Source organism: Eptesicus fuscus, chromosome 6 (assembly GCF_027574615.1).
Source record: "Eptesicus fuscus isolate TK198812 chromosome 6, DD_ASM_mEF_20220401, whole genome shotgun sequence".
Lineage (NCBI taxonomy): Eukaryota > Metazoa > Chordata > Mammalia > Chiroptera > Vespertilionidae > Eptesicus > Eptesicus fuscus.
The window spans coordinates 25,703,232-25,715,853 of record NC_072478.1 but is presented as its reverse complement, the minus strand read 5'-3'; the positions used below and the strand labels follow the sequence as shown (position 1 = coordinate 25,715,853).

Sequence of the window (12,622 nt, the reverse complement as noted above, 5' to 3'; positions counted from 1 at the left end):
GTGGGGAATCGCAGGACAGCGTGAAAGCCCTAAGGGGCGCAGGTCAGGGCAGCTTATAGGCGGCCAAGCTGACCGCTGAGGGTTTTTTGTCTCTTGTCCACTGCAGTATCACCAGTGCCTGGAACAGTGCCTGGCACACAGTAGGTGCTCAATAAAATATTGAGTGCATGAAGAGGCAGAGCTGGGATTAACCACTTTTTCCTTTCGTACTTTTTCGCCTGCCTGAATTCAGACTGTCAGGAGGGTACCTCGAGATTTCTCACAAAAGTTTGTTTCTGCCTGGTGTTTTAATTTTTGTTTTGAATCCCTAACCTCTAGAGTGCTGCCTCACTTGTAACGGTTTCTCAGAAATAATTGTTGAATAAAGACAAAGAATGGGTTAGGAGCTTATGTTCTACTGAGGGGAAGCATGTGAAAAAGTGACCTGGAATATTGCTTAGGTGTGAAGAGTTTAGTTAAAGACCATGAAGGGTAAGGTTAGTCTGCAGTAGAAGACAATTAGGGTTTGAGAGAGCCTTTTGGGGTGTTTGGGAAGGTCTAAGCTGTAAAGCATGTATCCATCGACCCTGGCATCCATCCATCATTCCATCCATGCATGCATGCATCCGTCCATCCACGCAACCATGCATCCTTTCAACAAATATTCTTTAAGTTTATACTGAGTGCCAGGAGCGCTTCTAGGCTCTTGGCAGTCAGTGGTGAATAAGACACAAGAATCTCTGCCTCATGGAGTGTATATTGTAGTGTTGGTGTGTGGCTGGGGTGGCGGGGGGGCAGGGGGAGGAGACAGGTAACAAGTCCATAAAACAATCACTAGATGGAGGTAAGTGCTGTGGAGAAACTACAGTGGGAAAAGGGATGAATGCTGGGGTGAGTGGGGGTTGCAGTTTTAAACAGGAAGTCCTTACTGGTAAGGTACTGTGTGAGTAGAGGACGGTAGGAGGTGGGGGTGGTCGGCTGTGTGTGTGTCTGAGGGGGTGTTTTCTGGGGAGGGAGGTATGGCCGGTGCAAAGGCCCCGAGGTGGGAGGAAACCTGCCCGCTGTGTCGAGGAGCCGCGGGAGGAAAGGTGCACAGGCGGTCCTGACCCCTTCCTCGTCTCTTTCCAGATTGGCTGGTTCCCCTCTAACTATGTGGAGGAGGATTACTCCGAGTACTGCTAGCTCTGGCACCCGGGCAGGAGGACGAGACGCTGCAGGCTGCGTGGCCCGGGGCTGTGACAGGTCCCAGCGGGCAGAGACTCCGAGATGGACTACGCGTCCGGCTGACAGGGCTTCTGGGGTGATGCCCGGCCACGGTTAATTTATAACACACTGATTTCCCCTGGGGGCTCCTCGGGCAGGTGGGGCTCAAGGCAACCGCTTTGAATAAAATGATGAATGGAGGGACTGGTGTTGTTCAGGGGCCCTGGGAGGGGAAGAAGGGGAAGGGATGCTGGGGCACAGACAGACGCACCCACTGAACCCTGCCTTCCAGCCTTACCACCCTTCTCTGCCATTTAAAATAAGACCTGAAGGCCCTAGCTGGTTTGGCTCAGTGGATAGAGTGTCGGCCTGTGGACCAGAGGGTCCCAGGTTCGATTCCGGTCAAGGGCACATGCCTGGGTTGTGGGCTCGGTCCAACGTGCAAGAGGCAGCCAATCAATGATGTTTCTATCTCTCTCTCCCTCTCCCTTCCTCTCTGAAATAAAAAATATATTAAAAAAAAAAAAAAAAAAAAAGACCTGAAGAAGGAAATGGACCCCCAGGTAGCAGGAAAGCATTTAACACTCACAGACTCTGGATCACAAAGCATCACCCGAGTGATGCTTTCTCTGTAGTGGAACTCGATTGCTAGTTGGAGCCCCTCTGTTGCTGCTGGGCAGTCAACACTTTGTCTCAGTTGAGTGTGGGTCTCCTTAGTCAGTTTTCCCCAAGGTCATGTTGACATCCCAGGGGCTGTGGCCCTGGGGTGTTGGGGAGACCACTGGGACCTGGTGCCGATCGCCTGTCACCCTGCCACCTGCTGAGAGGTCGTGGCTTCTGCCTCACCTGTGGTTCCTCTGTGGCTTCCACCTCCCTCTCGGGCTGTTTTTCCTTGAAGGTTGGGTGGAACGACTCTACCCCCGGGGTTGCCCTGAGGTGGTCATTTGCAACCCTTTTCCTTCTCCAAAGCATCCTGGTGGGGATGATACATAATATGGTCACTGTCTTAGACTGGACTTTTCCAGAGGCAGAGCCCAGGCAAGGATTGGGGTTTTTTGTTTCACATACAGATGTCCAATTTTCCAGCAGGTTTTTTTTGAAAAAGACGATGCCTTTGTACCTTGGTTGAGAATCGATTGGCCATATATGCGTGGGTCTATTTCTGGACTTCCTATTCTGTTCCATCGATCTGTGTCTACTCTTTCACCATTACCACTCTGTCTCGATTACTGTGGCTTGAGAGCAGGTCTTGGAATCCGATAATAAAAGCCCGAGATCTCTCGGTTGGAGAATTTGTTGCCATCTGGAGTAGCTGGCAATGAGACACAGTTCAGCTGGTGAGCCCAGCGGGTGCTGGCTCCTTGATATTTAATCGTTGGCTCATAAGTCATGTCCGCTTGCATTTTATCAGAGGTAGCAAGAAAAAGCCAGCGGACACTCTCAGTATTCCGCTATGTCACTGAGCTCGTTACATGCATTGCTTCTTCTCCGGGTTACTGCAGGGGACAGACTTTCTGCTGGCATGTAACACGGTGTCCCTTCCTTCCCGTCCCCAGCAACGTTTTTCTGAAGACCTCACTGACCTCCTCCTCGGAGCTCCTGGGAGGTCTCAGATGTGTGGTTGGAGCTTAGTCTCTTGTGCGGTGTAGTCATGTGGAGCTGGAGCAGGGGCAGCTGGGTGCTGACTCTCTCTCTCTCTCTCCTCTCTCTCTCTCTCTCTCTCTCTCTCTCTCTCAGCCCAGGGCCCCTCCCTGAGGCTCTGCCTAGGCTAGCTGGGGGTTGCTCACAGCATGTTGGTATCAGGGACGCCGGGCTGCCTGTATGGAAGCTGCAGGCTTCCAGTCTAAGACAGTGGTCCAGCTCACAAGGAAGAAACTGCACCATCTCTTTTTTTAAATTAATCCTCACCCGAGAATATTTTTCCATTGATTTTCAGAGGGAGCGGGAGGAAGGGAGGGAGCGGGGTCATTATTTAATGCATTTCCTCATTTTGTCCTTGAGACTTCCTCAAAGTCAGTGGGATGCTGGAGGTAGCTCACAGTGGTTATGAAAGCTGACGGTGAAATTTTCAGGAGTTCTGCCTGCTGGTTGTTACACACAGCAGTGATTTTGAATTTTATATAATCTCATACTGGAATAGGTTGAATTGCAAACAGGTAATAAAGGCATCACGCTCACTTGCTAGTTTTTTTGTACATTTTGCTGTTATTTATGTCCTTGTGGTTAGCCTGTTGCCTCTGGCGGAACTGCCATCTGATGGTGTGGCACTGCAACTCTCCCCCGCTCCTCGCTCAGCAGCGTTAGGTCCGATGGTTCTTCCTCGGCTTTTCCCTCATGACCACAACACGGCTGTTGCAGCTCCTCAGCTTATTAACCACATCTGTGTTCCAGGCAGGAGGCAGGGAACAGAGTCTGCCCCAGAAATCTCCAGCCGGTTATGAACTCTCACTTCCCTACAGCAATCACTTTTAACTCTCTTAATGGCCTCTTTCCCCTCTGTATTATCTCTATTTTATTCAATAAAATATTTATTTAGGCCCTGGCCGGTTTGGCTCAGTGGATAGAGCGTCAGCCTGTGGACCAAAGGGTCCCAGGTTCAATTCCGGTCAAGGGCCCGTACCTGGGTTGCAGGCTCCTCCCCGGCCCCGGCCCTGGTCAGGGCTCATGCAGGAGGCAACCAATCAATGTGTTTCTCTCACATCGATGTTTCCCTCTGTCTTTCCCTCTGTCTTTCCCTCTCTCTGAAAAAGCAATGGAGGATATCCTTGGGTGAGGATTAAAAAAATAAATAAATTAGTTATTTCTATTCCCGCCCCCCATTCATATATCTATTGTCTCTCAAGTATGGAAGGTAAAGATTTATCTTTCTCTAGTCCTCCCCTCACCTACTCCACATGCTACACACATACAAACTCCCTTATTTCATATTCGAAGTATAGTTTTGGCCCTGCTTAATTTTTGAAATATATTTTAACTTCAGTATTTTAAAAACACTGAACCAACAAAATTACCTTTATCAGGTGATCAAGGTCAATATAACAGTGATAAGTCATGTTGATAGCATGTACCCTGGATGCAATGTGATGGAAATGGCACTTTACATAAAAAATAAGGAGAGTTTGAGGAATTGTCATAGCCAGGAGGAGCCTAAGGGGACAGGACAATCAAATGTAATGGGGATTTCCCAGAACAGAAGATGACTTCGGGTAAAACTAAGGAAATCTAAATAAACTATAGACTTTACTTAATGATCATGTCTCAAGATCGGTCTGTTCATTGTAACAAATTTGCCATATTAAAGTAAGATGTTAGTGACAGGAGAATCTGGATATTGGTACATGGGAACTCTCTAAACCATATGATCAATTTTCCTGTAAATCTAGGACTTTTCTAAAAAAGAAGTCTATTAAAATATTGAATTACTAGCCAATGTTTATATTATAATGATTATTTATATTGTTCACAAAGTAGACCTCGTGTACTAAGACTACAACACTTTTAAAAATAAATTTTTATTGATTTCAAAGAGGAAGGGGGAGAGAGAAACACCAATGATGAGAGAGAATCATTGATCAGCTGCCTCCTGCACACCCCCTACTGGGGATCGAGCCTGCAACCCGGGCAGGTGCCCTGACCAGGAATCGAACCGTGACCTCCTGGTTCATAGGTCGATGCTCAACCACTGAGCCACGCTGGCCAGGCAAGCCGACAACATTTTGTTTTTCCCAGAGTTAGCAGTTGCCTGTGTTCTGTTCACATAAATCTCTCAAACACTTGGAATAATTCATCAGCTGAATTTATTTTTCAGCTCCACGCACCGCTCCTTGTCCTCTTTAACCCCCCTCAGTCAGTTCCCTGACAAAATTAGTAAGGGTGCTGTGGCTTCAGAAACAGCTTAGTCAGTAAAATAAGAAAAAATAAGTTTAAAGAAAAATATCAAATAAACAATAATACGGCTGGAACTAAGTTTGAGAAACTTCTATTCCCTTTGCTCCATTCTCCTTATTTTTATTGCTCAGAATTACACTTTTTGTTTGGACTCTTCCCTTCTGGCCGTGGGACCTATGACCTGTGAGTGCTGGAGTGGTAAAACGTGGCAGCCCCAATCCATCTCCCAGCCCCAGACACCTGACAGTGTCTGTCCATCAACTGGACATTAGGAATCAAACACCTTGGAATTCAAGCAGGAAGTGTGTCATTTGAGGAAGAGTATTACATACCCAGTCTCGCCTTACTACAGCCTTTCCTGGCTCAGCCTATGTGATTGGCATCCAGAGCCTACTAATAAAAGAAGCTTTGTACATCATTTTCCCATTGTTCCAGGTATCTCCCTTTGTAAGACACTATTCCCAAATGCAGTGGCTGAATACAACAGCCATTATATTCTACTAGAGGCCCGGTGCACAAAATTCGTGCACTGGGGGGCGGGTGTCCCTCAGCCCAGCCTGCACCCTCTCCAATCTGGGACCCCTCGGGGGATGTCCGACTGCTGGTTTAGGCCCCGCTTCCCCACAGGGACCGGGCCTAAACCCGCAGTCAGACATCCCTCTCACAATCTGGGACTGCTGGCTCCTAACCGCTCGCCTGCCTGCCTGATTGCCCCTAACCACTTCTGCCTGCCAGCCCAGTCACCCCAAACTGCCCTCCCCTGCAGGCCTGGTCCCCCCCAACTGCCCTCCCCTGCAGGCCTGGTCCCCCTCAACTGTCCTCCCCTGCCAGCCTGGTTGCCCCTAACTGCCCTCCCCTGCCAGCCTGGTCACCCCTAACTGCTCTCCCCTGCCAGCCTGGTCCCCCCCAACTGCCCTCCTCCTGCTGGCCTGATCGCCCACAACTTCCCTCCCCTGCCGGCCATCTTGTGGCAGCCATCTTGTGACCATATGGGGGCAGCCATCTTGTGCGAGGACATGATGGTCAATTTGCATATTACCTCTTTATTATATAGGATTATATTGTATTCAATTGCATGGTTCTGTGGGTCAGCAATGCGGGCAGGGCTCAGCTGGGTGAGTCTTCTGTTCTACATGGTGCCGACAGGGATCACTCAGGAGCATTCAGCTAGCAGGTGTGTTAGTCAAGAGGGCTCCCCCACCCCACCTCGCTCATGTCGGGGCCTCGCTGCGGATGCCTGGGAGGCTCGGCTCTTCTCAGTCCCCCAACCGAAGCTCCAGCATGCGGCCTCTCCAGCATGGTACCCTCCCGCTGGTGAGACTTCTTACATGGTAGCTTAGATCTCCAAGCCTGAGGGTTCCAGCAAGTACATGGAAGCTGGTGATGTTTTAAGACCCAGCCTGAGAAGTCACAGAGCGTCACTCCCACCAGACTTCCTCGGTGAAGCAGTCCCCGCCCACCCAGATTCAAGTGGAAAAACACACCGCCCACCCCCATCTCCATGGGAGAACTAAGAATTCGTGGTCTTGTTTCAAACCACCCATCTTCCATCTAGAGAGCTCTTATCTGCCACCTAGCCTGCCCCGCTAAGCAAGAAGGAGAGAGAAGTTTTTCATCCCTGTGTTGACAAAGAGAAAAACAAAAGCGGGCCCTCCCTCCGAGAACACATTGCTCTGTAACCTGCTTCTGCCCCAGGCACCAAGGCCATCCTTTGGCACAAGCCGTAGCTGGGCGAGCGCCCGGATGCCAGCTCGTCACACTGGACATTGTTGCCACTGACTCTCCCCTCCTGCCCCATCTCAGTCCCTGACCTTTTGACTCGGAGTCACCCTTCCTCACCGTCTTCCCAACCCTGCTCAGCCCAAACCGGGATCCCACTCCCTGTCTCAGGCCCGAATACATCCTCCTGCTCGGGGACAACGGATACCCTTGCCGTTGGGCGGACCACTGTCTATGAGAATCCGGGTTCCCTTGCAGCTGCTGGGGATGCCCGCGGAGTCTCCCTCCTGCCGCCAGCTCTCCTGGCAGGCTGGGGCGAATGGGGGCTGCGCGAGGGGAGGACTGTTATCCCAGTAAACCAGGAGGGGCCTTCATTCATGCAGAACCCGCCAACTTGAAAAGATCGTGGGTCCGTCCAATCCCTTTCTCCTCTGATTGTATCAAACTCAAGAGGGGCTGACATCCATCAGAAACGGTTTTTCAGGTAAAACCGGGAGAGAAGGAAGACCCTCGACGCCACAGTCACAATGACCTTAGTTATTTCATTACGAGGCGCCCCACTCCCCGCCAGCCCCACAGACAGGGCGCAGACCTCCCCTCGCTCCGGTGGAAAACCTCCCCGAGACGAGACGCAGAAAGCTTCCCACCAGCAGACAAGGGCGGGCATCTCTCTTCCTGAGGTCAGGATGCATCGAAGACCTCCGTCCCCACACAATCCAACAGGAGACGTTTGCAGGCTTTGGTCCTGTGTTGTCCGATGACGCTGGCCATTGGGCCTCATGGGGCCGCTTAAATGAGAAGTGATTAAAATTTAACATCCGGTCTCTCGGTCCCATTGGACACATTTCAAGCGTCAGTAGCAACGCCGTGGCTGGCGGCTCCTGTACTGGGCCACACGGATAGCGGAGTCTCCATCCTACAGAAAGTTCTGCGGGACCGTCCGCCTCTCTCAACAAGCTCACAAAACCTCCCGTTTCTCATTTTGGAGAAATAGGAAAACAAAGCCAGGATGGCTCAATGAGACCTATCGCCTCCACTGGGAAAAACACACCAAAATCCCACTTTGTTTGTTTATGTAGCGACACTGTTGGTGTTTCCTGCTCAGCACCCATCCCCTTCTTTCGGCAAAAGCACAGTGATTTTCCTTCTGGGAGTCCCCTCCTTCCCCCGTCCTACTCACTCCTCACTTACTGTCCTGGGTCAGGTGGGTCTGATCCCCCAGCCAGCCCCAGGGCCAGGCCTACCACCAGAACCTTCCTTCCCCTGGCTGTGGTGAGCGGTTCAGTCATGTTGTGCCCAATAGGAGTAAACGCTTGAACTTTGGCTGGAATCGGTGGGAGGGGAGTCTACCTCCTGGGTTGCCAAGGAGGTGGGATAAGGACAGGAGCCGCTGGCGGCCATCGTACGTTACCCTGCAGAGAGTCAGCCTGCAACTGTCTCCATTGCAGGAGAAAGCAGAGCAGGGAGCGGGGAAGAGGGAGTCCTGGTGGCACCGTGGACTTCTGGGACCCAGCCCTGACCTTTCCAGTCATGTGACACAGTTGCTATTAACACCTTGGTGCGAACGGTTCTTCCACACACTCCTGCTGAGGCCTGTGTGGCCTGGGCTTCTGTCACTCACAACCACAAGAGTCCTGATGAGTCTGTGCCCGGAGCATGGCCGTCCATTTACACAGGAAACGGAGGCCATGTTTTCTCTATTCTCTCGCTGTTAAGATGCACGTCATGTGCTAGGAAGGTACCAAGTCCAGACGGGCCTCCCTGCTGCTGCCTGGCTCGTAGCTCCCTGACCCCGGGGAGCCCGCTCGCTAGGCTTAGGCTACACTGAGCGGATTCTGTTCCCCGAGAAATGGATGAAACATTCTGATGGAGTTGGTGGAGTCATGTCCGGGGAGCCCTAGACTGATGATAGTTCGGCGGCAGAGAGCCCTGAGGTTGCTCTGCCCGAGGCCCTGTCCTCTGCCTGAACCACCTTCCATTTGAGCTGGCTCAGGCAGGTGTCTGTTCCTGACGAGCATATATGCCCGGCGAAGAGGCTATCAAAAGCCGGCACGGTGATTAATTTGGACCAGCCAATGCCATTTCTAGGAATTGATTTCCAGAAAATAATCCAAGTATGTAAAGGAAGGTTTAGAAGTTTCCTTCGTTTCGTTGGTTTGCTTTCTTTTCATTTTGATTTTTGGTGATGTACGTGGCTCTTACCCTAAGGTACTACCAGCCTTCTCCTCTCCCGTAGAAAACAGTCAAATGGTGATGTTTACATCAAAACAATGTGAAACCTTTAATTGGGCTTAGGTTCTGGGACTACCAAGCAAGGAATTTCACTTTCATACTCTTGATAATTATTGGGTGAACAGCACTCTGAGAAGGAGGGCTTTACCCACCGCTATTCCACCCCCCCACCCCCCCACCCCCGCCCCTGCCAACCACCATCCCATGATTTGGGAGGAAGGCTGCGGTAGCAGAGCCTCTGGAGTTCAAATCCCTGCTCCCTCCCGTGGAAAACCTCCCTCCCTCCCTCCTCCCCTCGCTCCCGTGGAAAACCTCCCTGAGAGGCAGAAAGTTTCCCACCAGCAGACAAGGGCGGGCGTCTCTCTTCCTGAGGTCAGGATGCATCATGTGACTATAAAGGTCAGGAGCTGGGTCCAAGAAGTTGGCATTGTATAGGAAAGTGAGGTTCAAATCCACGGGAGGGAGGGAGGGAGGAAGGAATGGAGGGAGGGAGGGAGCGAGGGGGGGAGGGAGGGAGGGAAGGAGGGAGGGAGGATGCCCAACCGAGGGAGCCGCACAGCCGGATATCTAAATGGTGGAATTTCAATGAAGTAAAATGGGACAGATTTTTTCCTTTTTAACACCAGGAGCTGCTGGCGGCCATCACACACTTACTAGGTGTGTGATTTGGGGAAAGTTGCAGGATCTACCTAGGCCTCGGTTTCCCCTCCTAGAAAATGGGGGTGATACATGCATATACAGCAGGAAGTTGCCAGAGGCTCTGATGAGCTGATGCAGATAAAGGTCCCAGCACAGTGCGGGCACATAGCCAGGGCCCCACAAACAATACTACTGTCACTTGAAAATAGGAGGATGAGACAGGAAACAGAATTCCTATGTGATCTTGTAATTCCACGACTGGATTTATACCCAAAAGAATTAAAAACAGAGATTCAAGCAGGTACTTGTATGCCAATGTTCACTTTAAATTATTCACAATTGCTGAAAGATGAAAACAATCTAAATGTCCATTAACTGATGGTGGGTAAACAAAATGTGGTATATCCATTCAATGTGATATTATTTAGTACTAGGAAGGAAAGAAGTCCTGACACGTGCTACAATGTGGATGAATCTTGAAAATACTATGCTAAGTGAAAGAAGGCAGACACAAAGGTCACATATAATATGATTCCATTTATATGACATGTCCAGAATAGGCAAATTCAGAGACAGAAAGTAGATTAGATGTTATTAGGAACTTGGGGGCAGAGGAGTGGAGAGAATTATTGCTTAATGGCAGTGATTTTCAACTGTGTGGCCCAAGAATTTTTAAAACATGTAATACCTGACTATTTAGTCAGGGACATTGACATCTTTTCTCTTAGATTGCCAAATAAAAAAATGACAACAGCCAACACAACAATAGCCGTCCGGTGTGAATACCTTGTCTTGAACCATAAATATATGGGTCATATGATAGGGTTGCATCTTATTGGTCATGTCGTATAATAAGGTTGTGTCTGATTGGTTAATTCTCGGTACCAGAAATCCTTATGTACAAGTATAGGCACCTGATTTTTTAAAAAGTCACTTGGGAGCAAAAAGGGTGGGTAATTATCATTATTTTTTTTTGTAAACCAATAAAAATTATACCTATTTTTTGTCAGATTGGCAAAAAATATATTTTTTTGGCGAGCCACCGATTTTTAGTAATTAGTTTATGTGCCGGGAGAGGAAAAGGGGTGAAAACTGCTGGCCCAGAGGGATGAGAGTTTCCCTGGGGGAGGAGGTTGGATCTGGGTCGCAGAGGGGTGAGTTCATATTTATACTGTTGAGAAGGCGCAGACATACTGTAGGTGGAGGGGGCTCTCCCCAGGCCCTTTGCTGTGGTCTGAAGGCTCTTCCAATGTCTTTACTCTCTTCCAGGGGCTTCCATGTGGGGTGTTGAGTCAGCACCCTGTATCTTCTGGGAGAGAAATATTTGATCCCAAGGAATGACTCTCTAATGGTGGAACTTCTTTCCTTCCTTCCTTCCTTCCTCCCTCCCTCCCTTCCTTCCTTCCTTCCTTCCTTCCTTCCTCCCTCCCTCCCTCCCTCCCTCCCTCCCTCCCTTCCTTCCCTCTTTCCTTCCAGAATTGTTTATGGATTTTTAGGGAGGGGGAGAGAAACCAAGATGAGAGAGTGCAACATCAACTGGTTGCCTCCTGCACAATGCCCTCTTACTGGGGATCAAGCCTGAAACCCCGACAAGTGCCCCTGACTAGAAATCAAACCGGCAACCTCCTGGTGCACGGGATGATGCCCAACCAACGGAGTAAAATGGGACAGACTTTTTCCTTTTTAACACCAGTTTATTGAGGCATGACTGACATATAAAACACTATACCTATTGGATGTACACATCGTGATGAGTTTGGGGATAAGTATTTACTTGTGAAACCATCACCACCAAGGCCATAGACATAGTCATCACCTCCCATGGATTTTCATGTCGGGCCACATCACGCGTTATGGGGACTAGAGACACAGCACTCTGTTTCTCTGATGTTTGAGACCAGGCCTTCGGGTTCCCTGCGATCTTTCCCCCTTGTGTCTCCAAGGCACCAATCTGAAGCTGTTTGCTGCCCTCTAGTGGCCACCACTGATTTGGCATTAGCACCTGCAGCATTCTGTTCCTGAAAAGACCAGAATGTGAGGAGGAAGGCTTGAAGTCAAGCTTTTTGAGGTTTAAGGTGAATAAGACGGGGAGCCATGGAATCGGTGGATGTTGACACAGCATTCTCCAACTTCCATGGTGTAAATACACCCACCGTGGCTGATTTCAAGTCACTGGTATCATCACCACTTGTCTCCAGTCTCCACTTCACTTGGGAAAAGCACAGCTAAGAGCAGATAGCCCAGGCACCAGCTGAATCCTTAGGATGGCCCCGAGGGCCTCATTAATTTGCATCTCCCTTCCTGTCCTGGCCCCACTCCACCCTCTCTTTCCCCCTAGCAGTAAGGGGCTGGAGAAAAAGCTGAGTAATGATGTGGCCTCAGCTTGAGTTTACTTCCAGTTAGCTCCATGGAGAAAAACAATGCAGGGTAGCAGGCTAGCGGGTGTCTCGATGGCGGTAGGTGGTCGCTATTGATCGGGTGGCCAGGGAAGACCTCTCTGACCTGAGTGATGAAGGGAATGCGCCAAGGAAACACGGGGAGGAAAAATGTGTGTGTCTGGCAGAGGGATCAGCAAGCGGTTGTTGAGTCAGTAGCCTATACTTTGTAGACGAGAAATGTATTTATCCAAAGGAATGACTCTCTGGCAATGAAGTCAGACATTGGACAGATTTCCTTTTTAGTCGTCTTTAAAACCACTTTATTGAGGTCTGAGGAATGAGCTTGGTGAGATCAAGCAATGGGAATAAGCCCTGGCTGGTGTTTCCCAGTGGTTAGAGCGTTGGCCTGTGCACTGAAGGGTCTCGAGTTCAGTTCCCAGTCAAGGGCACCTGGGTTGTGGGTTTGCTCCCCGTCCCATGTTGGGATGCGTGTAGGAGGCAACCAGTTAATGTATCTCTCTCACATCGATGTTTCTCTCTCTCCCCCCTCTCTCCCTCCCTCCTACTCTCTCTGAAAAGCAATG

General features: G+C 50.0%; 1 protein-coding gene across 2 annotated transcripts in view; it reads left to right on the top strand.

Moving 5' to 3' along the window:
- The window catches only part of VAV1 (vav guanine nucleotide exchange factor 1), a 58,996-nt gene extending 57,614 nt beyond the window's left edge, over positions 1-1,382 (top strand). For both annotated transcript variants that reach the window (XM_054717458.1, XM_054717457.1), the window contains exon 27: positions 1,108-1,382. In XM_054717458.1, the coding sequence (XP_054573433.1) occupies positions 1,108-1,161 (54 nt within the window). In that variant the 3' untranslated portion in view covers positions 1,162-1,382. The remainder of the gene's footprint in view (positions 1-1,107) is intronic.
- Positions 1,383-12,622: the final 11,240 nt, after the last annotated feature.